The 21,771-nt window shown below is 37.2% G+C and overlaps 1 protein-coding gene across 8 annotated transcripts in view; it reads right to left on the bottom strand.

Annotated features, from left to right (window-relative positions):
- Positions 1-21,771, bottom strand: part of NALCN (sodium leak channel, non-selective) — a 351,429-nt gene that overhangs the window by 214,859 nt on the left and 114,799 nt on the right. For all 8 annotated transcript variants that reach the window (XM_007960806.3, XM_038007863.2, XM_038007864.2 and 5 more), the window contains 3 exons: positions 18,221-18,363; positions 17,987-18,091; positions 9,968-10,054 (listed from right to left, as the gene is read on the bottom strand). In XM_007960806.3, the coding sequence (XP_007958997.2) occupies positions 9,968-10,054; positions 17,987-18,091; positions 18,221-18,363 (335 nt within the window). The remainder of the gene's footprint in view (positions 1-9,967; positions 10,055-17,986; positions 18,092-18,220; positions 18,364-21,771) is intronic.

Below are 21,771 nucleotides of genomic sequence, written 5' to 3' on the forward strand. Positions count from 1 at the left end.
ATGGGAGAGATGAAAAAGGTACATGTGTTAAGCATTAATATTTTAAATTTGTTCTTATATCTAATATCTCAAATTTTTATTTAGAAAGAAACAATATACCCTTTAGAAACACTCAGAATTCCTGAACATCACTTAGAAAAATCAACAGATAAATGGGCAAATGAGATAAACAAGCAATCTACAGAAAATGTGTGGCCCTTGAATCTATTAAAAATGTTCAACATCCATAGGCTGTAATCAGGGAGATGCAAATTTACATTACAAGACACCATTTCATGCCATCAGGTGTAAAAGCCTGATAACATCAAGTGAAGGTGAAGATGTAGACAATGAGCACTCTTAGAAGTTTCTAGAAGGCATACAAAATAGCCCTATCATCCACATAGCCATTTGCCATATCTGAGAGTCAAAGGTGTTCATATCCTTTAACCCAGAAATTGCTGTCCTAGCTATCTATGTTAGAATAGCTCTCTCACGTGTGCATACAAAGACATGGATAAGAAAGGTCTTAGATGGTCTGCAATAGCAAAACAGTAACAAACAAGCTCAATGTCCATCAATAGTGGAATGAATAAATGAATGAACAAAATGTGAGATATTTTTACAGTAGGGTAATACACAGGGGTGAAAATGAAGTGGTTAAAAATATAAGGTGGACTGCCTGAGATGAAATCCCCATTTAGTAAGTATGTGACCATCAAATTCCTTATGCTGTCTGTGCCTCAACCTCCTCTTTTGTAAAACAGGTCATATTAGTACCTACATTTATGGTGCTGTGAGCATCAAATAATTGAATACCTAATAAAACACATAGTGGGTGATCCATAAATATTAGCTATTATTATTTCTGACAGACATACAGGTATTTTTTCTTATCTGTGTTTCTAAATCATTTCAGAATATGTATTTTTTAAATGCAAGGAAATTGACTTAATATTATATTGTAAAATAGCACCAATTTACAAATTGTCAATTTGTAAGTGTATTGTAACTATGTGGTGTTTCTCTAAAGAAACTATCCTATACAGCATGATTTGAGCTTCAGGTGAGACTGTAATAGCCTATTTCTTTAGCCCTTAATAAACTTCTCAAGTCCTGTAAGATTGAAAAATTTAACGGGAAAAATGATTGCTGAGTTGTAAGTACTGCAGTCAAGTCTCACTGCTTAATATGACCAAAGTGCTGTGTCCTCTCTCCACCCATTCCGTGAAGTTAAGGAGGGTGGTTGAGTAGTGGTTCCAGCACAGATGGGGCAAGGCTTTCAGAGGGGATTAAAAAGGGAAGTTTCAAACAACTTTGGGTTTGCTCTACAGGAAAATCCAACACTTTGCTTAAGTAGACCTGCTGCTTCCTTCCATTTGCACTCTCCTGGCCTGCTGCTCCCGGCCGTGCCTCCTGTTTCTGATGCCCCCCATGCAACTTCATTTTCTCCCAGTGCACCTTCAGCTTTGGGTGTTTTCTGGGGAGTCTCATTAGGGCTTTTGATTGGGAGGTCATTGAACTCAGTCACAACCAGCCATACTTGGGTAATATGCAAGGAGAGAAAAAATTCAAAACAAACAAAATAGAATAAAGCCAATGTTCAAGGTGAGAAAACAGAGGCAGGCTCACAGACAGAAATCACCTGGCTCAAACAGAGAGTGAGAGACAGGCAGAGAAAGGCTGAATGACACTTGCAATAAATGTTCCCTTTGAGCAGATGGTCTGTTCCTTCCAATCAAACAATTCTTTACTAAGTCATAAATACTCACTAATTCTCACAAACCCAGGAAAGACATATTCTCATCCCCATTTTCCGTAAACATGTCCTATCGCCTGCCACTAGTAAGTAGTGTAGCTGAAATATGTTTCCAGAGTCTTATCTTTAACAGACTACAATAGCGTGTAGTCTCAAAACAAGATGTTGTATTGGGTGTTTATGCATCAAGTGAAGATAAGGACACCTGTAGCTGGGGAGGCAGGAGGGAGAGGCGAGGAGGTCATGTTGGGAGATGTGCATTTAGGCAGTTGTAGCACAAAAAGGAAAAGAAACCAGGTATGGGGCTTGGCTTATCTATGTCCCTAGGCTTTTCTTTTTCACCACCAGTCATCTTGTCCCCACAGCATGGACCAAAAACAGGAAGAAGCAGGTGAATCATGAGGTCAGGAGATAGAGATCATCCTGGCCAACATGGTGAAACCCAGTCTCTACTAAAATACAAACAAGTAGCTGGGCGTGGTGGCGGGCACCTGTAGTCTCACCTACTCAGGAGGCTGACGCAGGGGAATCGCTTGAACTCGGGAGGCGGAGGTTGCAGTCAGCCGAGATCACACCATTGCACTCCAGCCTGATGACAGAGTGAGACTCCTTCTCAAAAAAAAAAAAAAAAAAAGAAGGAACAGGAACGAGGGGCCCCTAAGTAAGTGACAAGCATATCAGCAATGCACAGAGACAAGAAACAGCCAGAAAGACATTGCAGGCATGACAGAGGATGGGAGGGGTTTTCCAGGGGTTCTAGGACATTCACTTACTCATTTTAACATGAAGATAAATTTATTAGGAATTGCACACATTTCCCATGCTCAGTATCTTATTAAACTTAGCCTTATTAAGCATGGTATAAATTTCATTAATAACTGGATAAACATGAGAAATGTCCTGGCCAAATTAATATAATACAGTTGGTTAACGAAAAATGTCAACAAGTAGCATGACAGAGCTCACCACATATAACTTAGCAAGCTAACAATACCTTTCTGCTAGTCTTCCTGCTCCAAACTTGTGGTCTTGCAATTACATTTACAAGTATGTGCATTTTCACTTATTAAAAAAACAGAAAGATCACTTTAAGGGCACCAAATTGAATCTTTTCCTTGCATGCCTACATATGGTTCCTATTCTAATTATAATTATAGCTATGATTGTAATTATAATTTGTGTCTCAGAACACAAAATAAATTTGTGGTTTCCAACTGCAGACCAAAGATACCCATATTTTCCTCTACAAATGACTCAATGGAGCCTATTTTTTTCTGTAGAAGAGTAAGAAGATGTTTTATGTGCCCTAATTCATTTGACTGTCTCCATAACCAATACTTGAAAAAAGGAAACAAATACCATAATAATGGAAATATTTGATATATGGTAAAATATGTATATGCACATGTGGGAATGTAGGAAAACAATTTAAAAATAGTTGCTAATGTGTGATCTGAATCTCTGTCCATTGAAATACATAAAATCCTAATAGGTTTATGCCAGCAATGTTTCTATATATATGTATATACACATATACACACATACACACACACATATATGTATATATATAAATGTGTATGTGTATATATATGTTTGTGTATATATACATACACATAGAGAGAGAAGGAGAAAGAGAGAATAAACTATTACATGTAAAAAACTCAGCACCAGAGAAGTATCGGTTACATCATGTATTTAATTTAGTAATGGTGAGGAAGATTAAGCTACCTTAATCAATCTTGTTTTATTAAATTACCTAATTACTTCTAGTAACTGGATGAGGATACAGAGAGTAGAAAATAAGGTGAAAAGTATAATACATAATATCAATGAAGGAAGTTTTGATTTTTTTAGTACATTGCATTTATAAGAGAATTTGAGCCAGTTTCCAATTATGCTGAGTTATGATTTTAAAGTTTTAAAATGTTAAAAACATAAAATATATGAAAATACTATTTTAGAATCACTGAAATGTGTGGACTACTTGTTATTATATAATCTTTGTGATCTAAAGTTACATTATCTTCATTTATTCCATGAGTCACTCAACCAAGTGCCTCCTGGGACCTAGCAAGTAACAATGAGAAAACTAGGCTTAGGGTTACATATTTAACACATCGGAATAACCTTTTTCCTTAAAATACCAGGTTCATTTCTCATTGTTTTCTGTAATCACAGGTGCTTTTAAAATGCCTTGTATCTATTCTTTATTCATTCATCCACACATTTGTGTATCTTTATACATTTATATATTTATGAATTTATTACTTTTATTTATTTCCGCACGATAGAGTCACGGACAAAGAGAAATGTTTCTCTACTCTTAGAAAAATAAATGTATGAATTCATGGGTAAGTAAAACACTCACTTCTAGTGCTGTGGAGACAATACGGAGAGTTGGGAAACTGAGGCACAATAAAGTCTCTTTACTTCTGCTAATGTGGCAGCCACCACCCAGCTCTGGCCAACTCTAGCCAGGTGGAAATGAGAGCTCTTCGTTGCCAGATCATTCTGTTTTACAAGATGGGTAGGACATGTGGGTTTTTATGTAAAATACTCTGGTTTTTAAACTTTGGGGTAAAATTTAAAAACAAAGTCCCACTTTGAACAAAATCAACAGCTCCTAGTAGTTAAATGGGAACTCAAACATCAGTTTGCTATCTCTCAGATATTATTGATACCTCAGTTTTTCTAATTTATTTCAACACTTCCAAAATTACAAATTCCATTTAAATACAGCCGTTCGAATGTTTCATTCCAATAAACTCTATCTTCTTGTTAACATAGAATTAGTTTGGGTCCAGTCAGGCGCGGTGGCTCACACTTGTAATCCCAGCACTTTGGGAGGTTGGGGTGGATGGATCACAAGGTCAGGAGTTCAAGACCAGCCTGACCAACATGGTGAAACCCAGTCTCTACCAAAAATACAAAAATTAGTTGGGCGTGGTGGCATGTGCCTGTAGTCCCAGCTACTCTGGAGACTGAGCCAGGAGAATCACTTGAACTTGGGAGGCAGAGGTTGCAGTGAGCCAAGATTGTGCAACTGCATTCCAGCCTGGGCAACAGAGTGAGACTCTGTCTCAAAAAAAAAAAAAAAAAAAAAAAAAGAATTAGTTTGGGTTCTTTTCAATGATGCTATTCCTAACACAATATTTCTAAACATAAGACAAATTTATCTTATATGCTTACAAGATGAAAAGAGTTCTGAAAGAGGTGAGACATGACAGAAATCAGGGTTATGTCCTGCCAAGGCTCTGACACCACAGATTAGAGGAGACATCCTGGCAAAAGTATCCAGAGATATCCAAAACCCTACAACCTCTGCAAGGCACTTTCTGGGAGCAAACTCCAAGTGCACTGCTTGCTTTAGACTCCAACCACATGCATATAGAAATAAGTGTTTTGTATGGAAAAGGGTGTTATTGCCACAGTCTATTCAATTTCTAGTTCTTGGAGACAAGACCAGGAGGATAAACAGAGCAGCCTTCTAAGTGAGAGGTCAAATAAGTACTTTCATAAGCCAAGAAGGTACTGGCTCCTTCTTTCACTGGACTTGTTCTCAGTTAATAAACATAACTGATCATCTCTCAAGTCTAAAGCATAGTTCCAGTAGTGACCACGACTGGTATGATCTCTAAAGTAATGGAATTTCTCCTGGTTGGAGAAACAGACATCAAATAGCTAATTATACCCTTAATTTATTTTATTTTATTAAAATTATGATAGACGTAAAAGAAAAGTGTAGGATGATATGAAAACATGTAACAGAGGTACCTGGCTTATGCTTTTGAGGATAAGAAAGTGATGTTTGAGCTGAGTTCTGAAGGATGAGTGAGAAGGGAGTGGTGTAGGAAGAAGAAGCATTCTGTGACAATGTCAGTGCTTCCTGGAGGCAGAAATGCTTTTTCATGTGAGATAAAATGCATAAATGCAGGAGTCTGAGAAGAATCGACTCAACATTAACCTCCAAGTTACCTATTGGAAGAAGAATGAGGAAGGATATGTTGAAAGACGATTTCAAGTAAACTCTTCCTTTTAATTTTATTTCCGTATCAATTTTTTTATGAGAACATGTTCATATTTTGCTTGTTTTAAAAATAAAAAGAAGTGGTATATGCTCCTGTTCCTCTTTGAGGGTAAGATACCATGATAGTCCAAGCCACGGAATGGAAGGTTCAGATTAAAATTTTCCTGTTACCCAGTTTTAGATGCCATTAATCATTAGTAAAAGCCATCAAGTATTTCATGCCCATTTTATCTTCAATATATTTTTACTTAATTCTTTAATTAATTAATTAATTATTTTTTCCTCAGACATGGAAATGTATTCTCTCTCTAATCACAGCTCCTGCTCAGTACAAATAGACAACTTCTTGGCCATCCCACTTTTCTTCCATGCACTCTTCATTGCTGCCTCTGGAAAGCTTTATTCAGCGGCAAACACATGAAGTTGAGTTGAATGAAACTTGCATCATACTGAATTACCTGATCCCTTTCCCCCCAGTTTCTAAGCATATGAGTCACATTCATAAGATGTCATAAGCATACTGCTATATTCATAACACATATCTCATATAGGGGTCTCTGAGATGCCACATCTATACACTTCAAGCCCGACATCTATCCCCACCCCATTCCAATCTTTATTTTACTATCTCCCTGCTCGGTTTTGTCATCACACTTCACCTTGTCATTAATCCCTTGCTATTCTCAAATCTTTGTGATAAGGAGGCTGACTTGCCTCCTAATTTCATATTGCCACCTTGAGGCATCTATTAACAAGGATTTAAAAGATTTTAAAGCTCTTGATCCTATACAACTCTGATTTGGCACTCAGAGTAGCCCCGATAGCTTATTTCTCTATCACAAACTTATGATTTCTTGCATATTTTTTTCAGCCGGGTAAAGCATGGGACTAGGAACCAGAAGACCCAGCCACTAGTCTTGGGTTCTCCCTTTGGTTGAATGTAACTTCAGGAGACATCACTATGTCCTCTGAGTCACCACTGTCTCCTATAAATGGCTGACCAGGCATGTCAGTCTTTCTACATCACAGCGTTGTAGTAAACCTCACCCTTAGCCATTCTTTTCCCCATTCTCTCTCTCTCTCTCTCTTTTTTTTTTTTTTTTTTTTGACAGAGTCTCACTCTGTCACGCAGGCTGCAGTGCCATGGCACAATCTCAGCTCACTGCAACCTCCACCTCCCGGGTTCAAGTGATTCTTGTGTCTCAGCTTCCCAAGTAGCTGGGACTACAGGCGTGCTATTAAATTAGCAATGCCTGGCTAATTTTTGTATTTTTCGTAGAGATGGGGTTTCACCATGTTGGCCAGGCTGGTCCCAAACTCCCGACCTCAGGTGATCTGCCTGCCTCAGCCTCCCAAAATGTTGGGATTACTCATAGTTTTGGTTTTAAGATTACCCATTAAAACCTTCCCTGACCTCTCAAAGAGGACCCCAATTTATATATCCTCATTGCATCTTGCATTACTTATTTCAAAACCCACGTCACTCTTGTGACTGCTAGCTCGATGCTGCCTTTTGTTCCTTCCACCCTCGAGCACACTGTAAGCTCTATGAGTGTGGAGACTGTGCTTGTTTCTTTCCGGACTATCTCAGTGTCTAGCACATAGTTGGTAACTCAGTAAATATCAGTTGATGGATTAAAAAATAATGTCAATAAAAGTGCTTTTTAGGTAAGAAGCTAGTACTATAATCATTGTCATTGTTAATACTATTAGTAGTGATAGTAGGAGTAAAGGTAGTTGTAGTTTTATGTTAGCAGCATTGCCAACATCAAATATAGGCCAGAAGGAGGACCACAAAATAATACTTATCAATATTCATTGCAAGCTTCTCCACTTACTGCCCTCCATTTTTTTAAAACTGACAGGAATAAATAACTAACAATAAACAAAGTGAAAAGGCAGTCTACGGAACAGGGGAACATTGGAACACCATATTTCTGAAAAGGAGATAATATCCAAAAGATACAAAGAACTCATGCAACTCAATACCAAAAAGCCCCCAAACTAAAAAACAAAAACAAACACAAAAAGCAAATAATCTGATTATAAATGAGCAAATTCTGAGTAGACATTTTTCCAAAGAAGACACATGAATGGCCAATAGGTATATGAAAAAGTACACACTATCCCTAATTATCAGGGAAATGCAAATTTAAGCCACAATGAGATAATCACCTCATATCTGTTACAATGGTCACCATCAAAAAGACAAAAGATAACTATTTGGCAAAGGCATAAAGAAAAGATAACCCTTTTACACTGTTGGTGGGGATTTAAATTGGTAGAGTCATTCTGAAAAACAGTGTGGAGGTTTTTCAAAATATTAAAAATAGAACTGCCATATGATCCAGCAATCCCACTTCTGGATATATGCCCAAAGGAAATGAAATCTGTATCTCAAAGAGACATCTGCAGCCCCATGTTTACTGCAGCACTATTCACAGTGGTCAAGACAAGGAACAACCTAAGTGTATACTGATGTATGAATGGATAAAAAAATGTGGTATAGACATATAGTGAAATATTACTCAGCCATAATAAAGAAAAAAATCCTGCCATTGACAACTATATAGATAAGCCTGGAAGACACTATGCTAAGTGAAATGAACTAGACACAGAAAGACAAATACTGCATAATCTCATTTATATATAGAAACTCAAAAAGTCAAATTCATTGAAGCAGAGAGTAGGATGGTGGTTACCAGGGGCTGGGGGCAGGGGGTAGAAATGGGGAGATATTAGTTATCAGTCAAAAGATGGCCAAGTTCTCACGATCTAATAAACAAAGTGATTCATTAATGGTTAATAATACTGTGCTGTATACATGAGATTTGCTAGGAGATTAGCTCTTAAGTGTTACCCCCCACCCCACATACACAGAGGTAACTATTGAACATATGCGGCAATGGATGTGTTAATTAGCTTGATTGCAACAATCGTTTTACACCATGTACATATATCAAATTATCACATTGTATAGCTTAAGTATTTACAATTTTATTTGTTAATCACACCTCAATACAAATAGAAACAAAAAGAAGTCAATAACTCTACGGTAAAATGGGCATATAAACAAAGCCCACAGTAATGGCTCAGAGTACAATTTTATTCTTCATGTACCAATCCTTGAGTTGCATAATAAGTCCCTATCTGGAGAAAGACCCAAAAGAAAGAAAAGAGATACGGTCTCATCCCATGGCAGATGTGAACACTTCTCCAAATTATGAGGGCGGGATGTAAAGAACTATGGAAACCACTCCTTGTGAGATGAGGATTTTTCACCGAAAACCAAAAAGGCTAAAGAAAATAAAATTCTCCAGGTGGAAGAATCAGTTCTTCAATCCTACGAGTGGGCTGCTTGGAGGGAAAATGAAAGTAGTGAAAATATTATGGAAAGGTAGGAGTGCTGCTCTTGGTAAGGTGACATTATTTTGAATGAGTTACTGATATTTGGGGGGCAGGGAGGGGGAACAAAGCAAGACAAGATGTCAGTATGGCCCCCTGAAGAAGAGATAAAGGGTTTATTGGGCCTTATTGTTACTGCTGTTATCCATATTGTTGTCAATCGCAGCTTGGAGAAACCTGGAGAAGACGGTGATTCCAGAAAGTTCACGGCAGGGACCTGAGGCTCCATCTTCTAATCACTGTGAGAATCTATCTTATGAGGACTCTCAGGTCCCACCTGCCATCCCATTGCGTCATGTTTGTTATTGGTGCACTTTGCTAAAGAAACACCTCTATATTAAGTTCCTCTGAAAAAGGAACTTAATAAGGAACTGAAAAAGTTCCCTTGCAAAAGCAGAAAAACAGAGAGACGATGTATCAACATATTTTTTCCCAGTTACTCAGTGAGGTATTAAATTGAATGAATTTGCCCACCACCAAATAACTCAGGTCTTTGGTAAAGACTATTTTTATAAGATTTCACATGTCAACAAAATTCTTCATTTATTCAATACCACTGAAATCCTCTTACATGTGTGCAGCCATCAGAAACTTATCAAATCCCTACTGTGTATCTTAAAAAAAAAAAAAAAAAAAAGCTAGGTTCTGGGAATACAGGATGGAGTGAAGTACCATCTCTAACTTCAGGATCATGAATTTGGACAATTCTAGAGCTTAAAGAGCTGTGGATTTTCTTTGATGAAATAAAATTCAAAGAGCTTTGCTGGGCGATTTTTAAAAATGGCATTGTACTGCACCTGGAGGCAGGCTGGGGCGCGTCCCTGGGGCTTGTTGACATCCACAGCTACCAGCTGCCAACCTCCGGCAGCATCTTCATGAAACATCTTCAAGACAAAGAAGGGAGATGAGTCAGAGACATTTAATATGGAACATTGAGAACTCTACGTCTCCAGCTTTGTATATTTTTATGTTATCAAAAATATGTCTTCTTATGGATTTATATTTGGAATGAAGTCATTTCAATTATATTTCTTTGACACTGAAAGCTTAAGTAAATGAAAAAAGAACAATGTTAATAACTTGAGCTTATTGACTACTTGCTATGTCAGGCACTTTCTGTCTTGCATATACTTTGCATACAATTGCTCAAATATTCTTCTCCACAAGAGAAATACTTTAGTATTTTATCCCCATTATATTGATAAATATCTATTAGATCTGGGAGAAAATGAAAATTAGAATTAAAAAGCATTGGTCTGGTGTGTTTTTACTATAGGTAGCAAATTTTTATTTTTATTTAGTGGACAGTTCTCACTGACCTAATAAAAATATTCTCAGGATCAATAAAATAAGAAGCGTGCATGTGGCACAGGGAAAGAACTGGTGTTATTTTAACGGTAGAAGACTGCCACATTGCTTAATATACTTTGTGTAATTATTTTAACTGGGAAGCAATTAATCTGCTCAACGGAAATTTTATGTACATATTATGAAGGGAACAAATAGTTTCTTTTGGATTAAAGACCTAAGTGATGAAATTCAAGATGCTACAGGCCCATGAAATCTGAAATCCATTGAATTAGATATCTAGGTTATTATCTCCTAGGTACCTATTATCTCCTAGCTATCGTCACATATTACTTATGTGTCAATATCACACCCAGCTGGAAGACATTTCCCACTTTCACGTATTTTCCCACTAACATATTTTTCTTTCTAGTTCTCAGGAGCAAGTGTGTGTGTATGTGTGTACAGTACGAATAGGGCAAAATTAAACATTTTTCTTTTTCTAAATAAAGATACTAATTACAAGTACTCACTGTTTTATTCCTGCCTGAGGTCACTGTTTTACAGAAATAAATATTTCCTTTGTCATCCTTATTTATGTCCTCCTGATAGTCTGATGCTGTATTTGAAGGGGTAACTGCTAATGGAAATATGAATGAGATGATGCAAAGATCCCACTACCTAGGATTTGTAATGATAGTCTCAAATCCCTGGTAGTAGTGGTGGTAGATCCTTTGTGCAAAATAAACTTGCCTTCTATAAAATGAGTGAGGTGGTGAGAGACTGTTGCCAAAAATCACAGGCCCTATATGTATATTTATTATTTATTTTTTAATTTTTTTTTTGGAGATAGAGTCCTGCTCTGTTGCCCAGGCTGGAGTGTAGGGGCATGATCTCCACTCACTGCAACCTCCGCCTCCCAGGTTCAAGCAATTTTCCTGTCTCAGCCTCCCAAGTAGCTGGGACTACAGGCACCCGCCACAATGCCCAGCTAATTTTTGTATTTTTTTAGTACAGAGAGGGTTTCAGCATGTTGCCCAGGGTGGTTTTGAACTCCTGAGCTCAGGCAGTCCCCCTGCTTCTTCCTCCTATATGTATTTTTAAATGATAAAATTGAGGCGCACATTTACATAAAGCTCTTTTGACAAAGATGTCAACTGCAAATTGCTCATCTCAGCTGTCCATTTACAGGATTCGGATTTTCTTTAGAATAAACTGCAAAAACTCTTTTTGGGGTGAATCAGGCACATTCTTCTTGAATAGGCTCATTCTGAGAATACAGGCATCAGTGGAGATGCAAACCTGTTATAGGACCTTGTTAAGTTTCTGTCAAAATTCTGGAAGCCTCATTTTAAGGACAAAAGACAAAGCCAGCATTGCCAGTCACCAGTTATTAATAAAAACCCTCTGTTGATACTTCCTGTACTCTCTAATTGTGGCATAAAGGATCCCTGGGACATATATTTACTTTGATCTGTAGCAGACTAATTTTCTCTGTTAAATTATGTTTTTTTTTCAGTAGACCAAAATCAAAAGAATCAATTTAATTTTCAGTAAAAGTGTTCTCTCAAGGTCATTTATTTGTATGAAATAAAGTAAAGGAAATGCAAAAACGTTCAGTTTCTCTTTAGTCCCCTGAATTATGCAACATTTCGATTGGTTAATATGACAGTAGATCTTTGAGACAGAAGTTGGGCCAGCTAGCAGAAGCCAAGAATCCTCAGAGACTCAGATCCTTGTGGGGATTGTGGCAGGGACTACCAGTCTTTCCTTTGTATCTCTTTTCCCTGTTTTACAAAGAGAATCTGTATGGAGTCACTAGGCTACCAAGAAAAAAGGCCAGTTCTTGTCTTTTTTTGAAGCTGACCTTGACCATGTAACTACACACAGGACCATAGGATGCAAGCAGAAACCCTCTTTTCCTATATTTCCTTCTTCTTCCTGTGCTCTGGAATATGGATGTGACGGTTAGAGCTACAGCAGCCATGCTAGTCTACAAGGTGACTATGGTAATGGAGGCTGTGTAAACTGGAACAGGAGGGAAGGTGTCTGGATCCGTGGCAACACAGGCAACCATACCACGCGGAATGAGCACCTCCGACTTTATATGAGAGAGAACGGGATTCCTCATCGCATACCTCACCTAAGCAACTTATTTCGGGCTTTTTTTGTCTCTTGCAACTGAATGTAACTTAACTAGTACATGTGGTTTCTGTTAGAATGTCCATTATTTTTTCATTTTACTGATGTAATTTTCCTTTCTCATTCTATAATTAAATATTTTACTGTTAAAGGCTTAGAAAATGAGGATTAGTTGTCAAAAAAACATCTTAAACCCATTCCCCAGATATACCACCACTAACATTTTAGACTTAACGTTCCAGGTATTTTACACACACAGACACACACACACCTGCATCCCACACACAAACATGGGATCCTTTTTTTGTACTAATATGTCATCAGCATATCTTCACATCAATAAAGTTCAATGCTTATTTTAATGGTTTGCCTTTATTCCAATTTCATAATTTATAATCGATAACTTATTGCTAGAGACTAAGACTGTTTCCATTTTTAAAAAATTGCCATAATGCCTCATAAACTACCTTAAACATATGCCCTTGGCTACTGCCCCAAATTTTTCTTAGGATGAATTTCTAAAAGTGGACTCTCTTGGTCAGATAGTATGTATGTTTTACTTTTGGATACATATTGCCAAACTGTTTTCTGGAAAAGATATTTTAATTCATACTCTTGGCAACAATGTATGCGAATGTCCCTTTCAGCCAGCAATAAATACTGTCTTTTTTAAGAAAAGAAAAGTTAACACGGGGCCAGAACAAAGACAGCATGTTGACAGCAGGGCTTGTAATGGCTAAATTGAAAGGAGGTAGCATCTTATGCTGAATAAAAAGGCTCTTGCAGCTGAGCAACCTGGTTTTGAGTCCCAGTTTTACCACTACCCAGTTATATAACATGGGGTTAGATAATTAACTTTCCAATCATTGTCATTTTTTACATGCAAAATGGAGACATTAATAACGCCCACTTTACAGTATTATTGTGAAGATTAAATAAGACAGGTTGTAAAGCCATTAGGCTAGTGCAGATCTCAACATACGGGAGTGACTGTAAGAAGACGTTCTCAATTGGCAGAATATCACCAATAACACAAATGAATTTCCATGGCACTCTCCTCTTAGCACAATCATTTGGAAGCCCATGGAGATTTCAACTTTGAGAATTCTCTCAGGCCTGTCCATCTGCAACTGCTAGAGTTTTATAACTGGTCAATTGGTTTGTAAAATAGTTAAAAATGCTTCTGAAATTGTTCTATTATAGGCATAATATCATAATCATCAACAACAACATGAATAACAGGTTATCTAATGGATAGTGGTAAGAGAAAGAATCTTGGTAATGGAGAATCACTAGCAGCTGAATTAGAATTCCAAACTCGGGACAGGCACACACAGACATCTACATACACAGTAATGCAGAGAAAATCTAAAATTTACTTTGCAATTTGCATGCTCTTTGGATTCTTTGAAAATTGATGGTTTTTCAAAAAATAGCTAATAGTCACTATGACACAAAATAGTGAGAGTGGATACCTGGCTTGATTTCATTATGAAATAATATATTCAATGATGCAACCTCACAAAATTTAATTCTCATTTATGGCTTCCTATGATGATTGCATTATTCCATTATTATGATTTCTTATTAGAAGGTGCTCATTATTACACCATGCTAGAAGCACACTTCCCTGAAATGCATTCATTGAATTGTTTTCTCACACATTTTAATGATGTATATTCATGAGGGAATGAATGGTCTTGGAACACAGTAAACACATTTTTGCTAAAGTATTGTCTTCGATCATTAAGTTATACATGACTTTCTCTTTGGAGGAGAAATTCTTTCCATTTTTCATCATATGTCTTTTCATCAATTTTTTTCTACTTTTTAACCCAGCACTTAACATTTATGTATAAGTTGCTTTAGGCATTGTATAACCCATATTCTAAGAATGTTGATGGAAACCCAAAGGAGAATAAACTAATAAGTGCCCTTTCTTCCCACACCAATTCTACCTTTATCAGTCTTCTCTCTTAATTAGGGGATATTAATTCAGAAAACACATGTCAGCAAGAGTGCTCAATTAGAGATAATAACAGACCCAGAAATGTCTTTGTACAATCAGAATATTTATTTTTTTACCAAACTTTCGATATGATCCTGTTGGACTATGATTCATTTATAAAAGTTATATATGTATTGACTGTCAGAAGCCTGCTTTTTGTCTCTTATCATTTTAACAGAACAGTAGCCTTGTGTGGCTGTAAAGTTTAGCAGTTCTTTGAGTTCTACTCGAGGCAAAGTTGGGATAAGCTCATCTTTATCATGAGCTAGTCTAGGTCAGAAAACGATGGGACTGGTAACAGGTATCTGAAGTAAAGCATCTAAATAATGGGAGGAAAGGTCTAGGTTAGTGAGATACGGTACTCAGGGCTTCATCTTTCAACTCATCTGCACATCCCAACATCCAGTGATGGGATACCACTAAAAAGTTGTGGCCTGGGTAATCCTATAGTGGATTAACACAGGGGGGTATTATATCATGGGTGTATGAATCACTTACCCTTCAACCTAATCCACAGCTGAGCACAAGGCAATAGTTATCCACATCTAAGAGTTAGGCAGGTATGAAATCACAAGCCTCTCAGAGTCCAGGCAGAGTCAATGCTTACTAATTTCAAGAGGGAAAACTACGTCATTTTCCCTCTGTTTTCCAGTTACATGTTATATTGTGGTCTCCTAAAGACCCTTGGCATTAATCTCTCTGTAATTTGTTTCTATGCTGTGTCTTGGAGGCATTTGGTGGTGACCATTCAACTGAAAAATATTGCTTTGTTAGTTTAAAGAAACAATTCTCATCACAGATTTCCTTTCACCTCCCTTAAAATGGTCCCTATCAGAGTTAATTCCTAGTGATCTGCCTAATATAATAGAAAGCCCCTTCTTTGTCCTGAAAATGTGCATATATATATATACATATTTTTCTTCTACACACATGGCTGTTATGGGAAGTCTGCAGACTTAGACACCAACAAGTCCAACAAGCCCAGGACCCTTTAGTCCTTTGATGAGAATAGCCTATATTTAACAACTGCAAATTTTCCATATGCTAGAGAAAGGCAAGAATGAACTTCCATGTCCGAAAAGCTGTGTGCGTTACAATCATCATCTTTATTTTAATTCCTTCAAATTAGTAACTTGTGATTTAGTGTTTTAAACCACTGAATGAGAAGTCTTTGTTCACAGAATCTGGTCATATTTTACAAACATAATAGCATCATGGCAAATGATGTCCCTCCCTTCTCTACACATAAAAGCATCAGAGGGCCCACTTGCAAGCGGCTAGCGAGGGTGGGCGGGGCCTGAAGCCCGTTGCTAGGCTGCCTGAGTGGTGTTTCACCCAGAGGCTGACAGCAGGAGCTTTGGTTGCTTAGCAACCAGGTCCTCAGCTATAGCATTTTTCTTAATGAAGGTTTTTCACAATTCTCTGTGTGATTACCTCTGCTGAATATCTAGACGCATTACCTCTGAATTACCAACTCATTCCTCTTGATTAAGTACAATTTTGCATCAAAATGATTTTGTACAAGGTTGTTCCAAGTCTGTTCACATTTCCCTTTCTATTAGAACCATTGGCTGACTTGGTGGTGCTTCCAAACACTATTTTTTCTAGCTGTGATTTTGTACTTGAGAGTTACTCCATAAACATACTATGGTTTTAAAGGCATTTTAGGTCATCTCCAGGAACACTGCATGTGAGTTAAGGGCTGAGATCATAGTTCCACGTTCCATTTGGGTCTCAAAGTCATAAGTGAAAACATGTCCTTCTAGAGGCTGTCACCTCAGAACAGACTGGGAACTTTCTTATCTCTCATGGTTTGCAAAAAGAGAGGAGAGAGGAGATAAGTACTTGGTATGGTTGATTTCTTGAAGGCTTTTCTACATGGCATCTCTGATATAACCTGGATAGCATATTCAGAAAAAGCTTTCATGGAGGTTTGAACTGTTATTTGTCAAAAATGTATAAGACTGACACTATTTCATCTATAACGAACTGACAGGACAATTTAGACTTTTACAGCATCATAAAGATGCCTCAACACCATCAGGCGTTTCCCAAATTGGTGTGTTAAATTGCGTTTTAACATATAATTATTAAAAGTTCAACTTGAATGCTTTCAGAAGTAAAATTTGCACACCTCGGCTCCTTGACACACACCTTTGTCTTACCAGTTCTTGTAAGTGTTGACAGATGCCTTTGTCTTAACAGCTTTTGTAAGTGTTTACAAACTTGCTAAATATTCTTTAGAATTTAATATTATAATAGTCACAAGGCATTGTATCATGTTATTCCTGACTCTGGAATTTTTATTTTCTCTGTCTTTTAGAAAGATTCACTCTAGAAGAAGATATGCAAACCTGCCCTTCCTTTTTTTTAATTACCACGAACACACACACATGAAACAAATCCAAAAACAAAAACAAAGGCATTGGATCTGAATTGCCCTCTTCTGTAATAACTGCTCTGCTGCTTTTAGAAAATTTGTAGCCCACCTTCAAATTCTCAGGAGCCTTATGGTTTTATGGAAACAATATTGTCTTATGGGACTTACAGGAATCCTTCTGAACGTACAGGGATTCTTTAAAAAATCACAAACATGCATGTGGGTTTGAGGGATTGTCATAGTTTATTGCACTGTGGTTTGTTCTGAATGAGATATATTTTCCATCACAAAATTCTAATCCTACACATAGACATTACACAGGCTCGCAAGTACATGAATAAATACTCATAAAAGTCAGAAATTCCATGGTGGTTACATTTTATCTGCAAGCCATTTGAGATTTTGTGATGTCAGAATCTAAGGTATGTAATAAATGTGATTGACAATCTTGGTTTTGTATCAAAACCACCCATGGCGCTGTTACAAAATATAGGTGTCATTCCCTCACTGCCTAGAAGCTCTGATTTGATTGTTCTGGGTTTGGGCCTTTGAACCTGTTTTATTTTATTTTCTTTTATGTTTTTTGGGGCTCTGTCACCCAAGCTGGGGTGCAGTGTTGTGATTGCAGCTCACAGCACCTTTGACCTCCTGGGCTCAAGTGATCCTCCCGTCTCAGCCTCTTGAGTAGCTGGGACTACAAGACTCATGCCACTACTCTTGGCTAATTTTTAAAATTTTTTTGTAGAGATGGGGTCTTGCTACACTACCTAGGCTGTCTCAAACTCCTGGACTCAAGCAATCCCTCCCCCTCAGCCTCCCAAAGTGCTGGAATTACAAGCATGAGCCACTGCGCCTGGCCTGTGCCTGTATTTTTAGACAGCTTCCTGAGTCAGACTGTAGAAGCCTGACATGCAAGAGCTTCCCCAAGGTCCACTGATGGTGAGGGTGAGACATGCGCATGCTCGGATGGGTTATGACATCCTCTTGCTCATACCGTACCTGGGTGGTGGCTGTTGAAGTAGTGCTGCTTCTTGATCCCCACATTTGTTGAAACTGTACTCTGATTTCTGCAAATGTTTCAATGATAACAGCAATAAACACGTTCTGAAAAAAATCACAAACCACATTTATCAAACTCTAACAATGACAAAGCAGAGGGCAACCAAAACCAAACCAAAGATCTGCAGAACCATCACAGAACATAGGCTTTCTTAGCACAATTCTCCGCAGTACCTTCACAAGCCAGGCGAGGAAGAAAATGAGAGTGATGAAATAGAAGTAGGAACGCCAACGGGGAAAGCTGTCAATTGCTCTGTACATGAGGAACACCCAACCTTCCTGCGAGGCGGCCTCATAGACGGTGAATATACTGGTTCCTGCCATGACAGAGGAGGACAGACTGAGTCACAACTGACTTTTGAAATAAGAAAGCATTTTCCAGAAAAACAATCCATATTTATCCGCACTCATTTTCTCAATGACAACAGCTCTTCAAAAATTGAAAACAGTAAAATGTGAAACATGCAACACATTGTACTGTTCTCACTCTTACAATTTTAATAAAGTTGTTTCTGACTTCGAGTCAGGGTAATTTCAATATCTCTAGCAAGAAAATAATCGATATGATACCTTTAGCTGTTAAATGCAACTAATAATGTGGAAAAGGAAATGAACGGTCAAACCCAGTATGTATACGTATAATTTTAAAAAGGATATATACCATTCAAGCTTGCCACTTGGAGCCTAACACATTCAATAAGGTGAAAAGCACCTGCTATAGTTTTAACCAAAATGAAAGAAATGGCAGAACTAGGTTTCATTTGAAATCACTTTTTCATAGGGAGAGTAAAGTGTCTCAGGCTCCACAATGAATATGATGGGGCTTGTCTTTGGATTCCATGGTGTTACGGAACACCAAAATGTAAGGCAGTGAATCATCAAATAGGATTGATATTTTCTGGGAGAATTATCTCTTAGAAAGGCTTCTAGTCATGGAAAGAAAGGAAAGTTAAAAATATGTGGACAGATTTTTTAACATTGGCTAAGAGAACCTCAAATGCCATGTAGGGAAAAGATATGTTTAATCCTAACAACACTATGAGATGTTTTACAGATGGGGAAACTAAAGCATATAAAGATAAAGTGACTTGTCTAAGGATGCAAAGATAATAATGAAGGGAACTGGAATTAACTCAGTCATTCTGGTACAAAGCCCCACACCTCCCAAATGTGATGATATCTTGTCTCTTAATAGCCTTGCTGTAGTTAGTTTCTCTATCTGTAAAATGGGAAATAACACAGACCTTATAGTGTTGTGAGGATTTAATGACTTAATTCCTATAAATCATAGGGTAGGTTCTTAAGATATTGCAGGTATCATTATGATTATAAAATTGAAAATAATTGCTCAATATGCTTTTGGGAGAAAACACACAAACATATACCACTGAAGTTGTTTATAAAATAAATACATGCTGTTATTCATAAAACCGGTAAACATTTGTACCTCAATAAATCCTACTTCTCTAAACAAGTTTTATTATTACAGAATATAAAACCAATCCCCACTCATATATTTTCTAATTACATAGGAATTTAAACCAGAATGTGCATATGACCAAGTATCCAAGCTAAGAAGAGGGTTTTGCACAAGTTGGGGCAGCTTCACTGTTTCTTTGAGCCTGTGCATGAGAAAGCAGAATTAGAGCATCAGCAAACACCAATGCAAGCAGAACAGCAGGCAAGTCCAGCCACAGACTTGATGACAAGACAGAAAAAGAGGCTGGAAAGAAAAGCTAAGAGAAAGAAGCAAAGCATATTCCTATCACCTATTACGTGTTAATGTGTGTTCATATACTTTACATAGAATATAACTTCATAAATGTCTGCCTCTCATTTTAAAAATCATATTTTGTACATTGGTACTGTAACTCCTTATCATACAGCTGATATTTGTGAAGCATGTTGAGTTTCTAGGCTCTTTAACACACTTACATGCTAAGGAAATCTGTGTCTTATTAGTTAGGCAGACAGAGAAGTGGGCATGAGGGCAGATATTATCAATACCATCTTACAGAAAAGAAAAGTGAAGGTCACTGGTTAATGAAGCTCTCCAAGGTGGAAAGTATAGAACCAGAAATTGAACCCACATCATCGGGTCATAAATTTTTTTTTTCTTTACCATGCTATTTATATTTTTTCTTGATTGAGACTGGGGCTTTAACAAGAAATTGTTAATGGGTAGAAACATAGAGTTAGATAGAAGGAATAAGTACTAATGTTCCATGGCAGAGGAGGGTGATTATAGTTAACAACAATGTATTATATATTTCAAAATAGCTAGCAGAGAGGCCTTGAAATGTTCCCGAAACATAGAAATATAAATGCTTGAGGTGATGGATATCCTAAATATCTTGATTTGATAATTATGCATTTTACCCATTAAACAAAATATCACAGGTACCCCATAAATATGTACAATTATTATGTATCAATAAATATGTTAAAAAGAGATTATTTTCTCTTATTATCTTTAAATACAGTTAATGTTTTTCTGAGGGATTACGATGGCTAAGTTTATTGTATATCGATCATCTTTAAACATAAAACCAATTAACTATAAAATAGTTCCTTTTGTTTGCACATCATTTCTTAAAAGTTGACTTTTAAGAAAAAGGTTCAGGGAGGAACAACACATATATAAAATGTCAACAGCAAACAGAAGCAATTGTTTTTATTAATGATTCATAGATACTAACACTGGACAAAACCTTTGCTTATGTGCACTGAATATGAAACATATTTTTAACATAAAACAAATAATGTATAATTTATATCCCTTATTTTCCTCTAGGTTTTTGAATGAAAACAAAAAAGTGGCTACAGAAATCCATTATTATCTACCATTAAAGTCTAACAGCTGTACTAACTGAGCATTTTCATGTAAAATATGGAGCTTGTCACCATAAAATTCAATTTCAGAGGAACACTGAATATTATCCTCCTTCTCTCTGTCCAGATCTTTCTTAATTACATCTACAAACAAGATGTCATTTGGAGTTAAGTAAAAAAGAGCATATTTAACAAGTAGCCTTAAATCTTCCACTCTATTTTTTTTCTAATTGGACAAAGGAAAAAAGGAAAGAAGCAGAAACCCACAGTACAGCTCAAAGGGTTTGTTGACACAAAGAGGTGAGACATTTGTGAAAATATAACCAAAACACTCCCCAGGAAGATGCTGACTATGGAAAGAAATGTTTCCCATACGTGAACTGCACTGGGTAGAAAGGCTGTGAAGAAGTAGCAGTTACAAAGGCAAAGGCAATGGACTAAGATGGTCCTTCCTCATCACTTTTCTACTCCCAGCTTTGCCAAATATAGCAAAAGAAATCACTTTTCAAAAATGATTTTCCAATGGTTGACCAATATTTAAACTGACAAAAATCAAATAAATGTTCCTTTCATTTTCTTTGGGAAGTGGAGGACTCTCAGAAAGAAACTGTAGCTGCTGAAACGTCTTTTGCACAGTCCCGTTCTTGCTGCTGGCCCTGAACTGCTTCCCTCTGACCCTCTTGGCAGACTCCTGGGCTGCCCAGCTCAGCTCCTCTCTGCCCTCAGCTACACTAGGCAATGGCCCTCAGTACTCCCAGAGAGCCTCCCAGTCACCTATCTCATGTCACTCATCATGCTGAATTCTCTACCTTGTTTGTTTCCCTCACTAGGTGTGAGCACTCTGAAGTTAAAACTGTATTTTTCATTTCTGTACCAGATGCTGAGGAGCACTC

Source organism: Chlorocebus sabaeus, chromosome 3, assembly GCF_047675955.1.
Source record: "Chlorocebus sabaeus isolate Y175 chromosome 3, mChlSab1.0.hap1, whole genome shotgun sequence".
NCBI classification, from domain to species: Eukaryota; Metazoa; Chordata; class Mammalia; order Primates; family Cercopithecidae; genus Chlorocebus; species Chlorocebus sabaeus.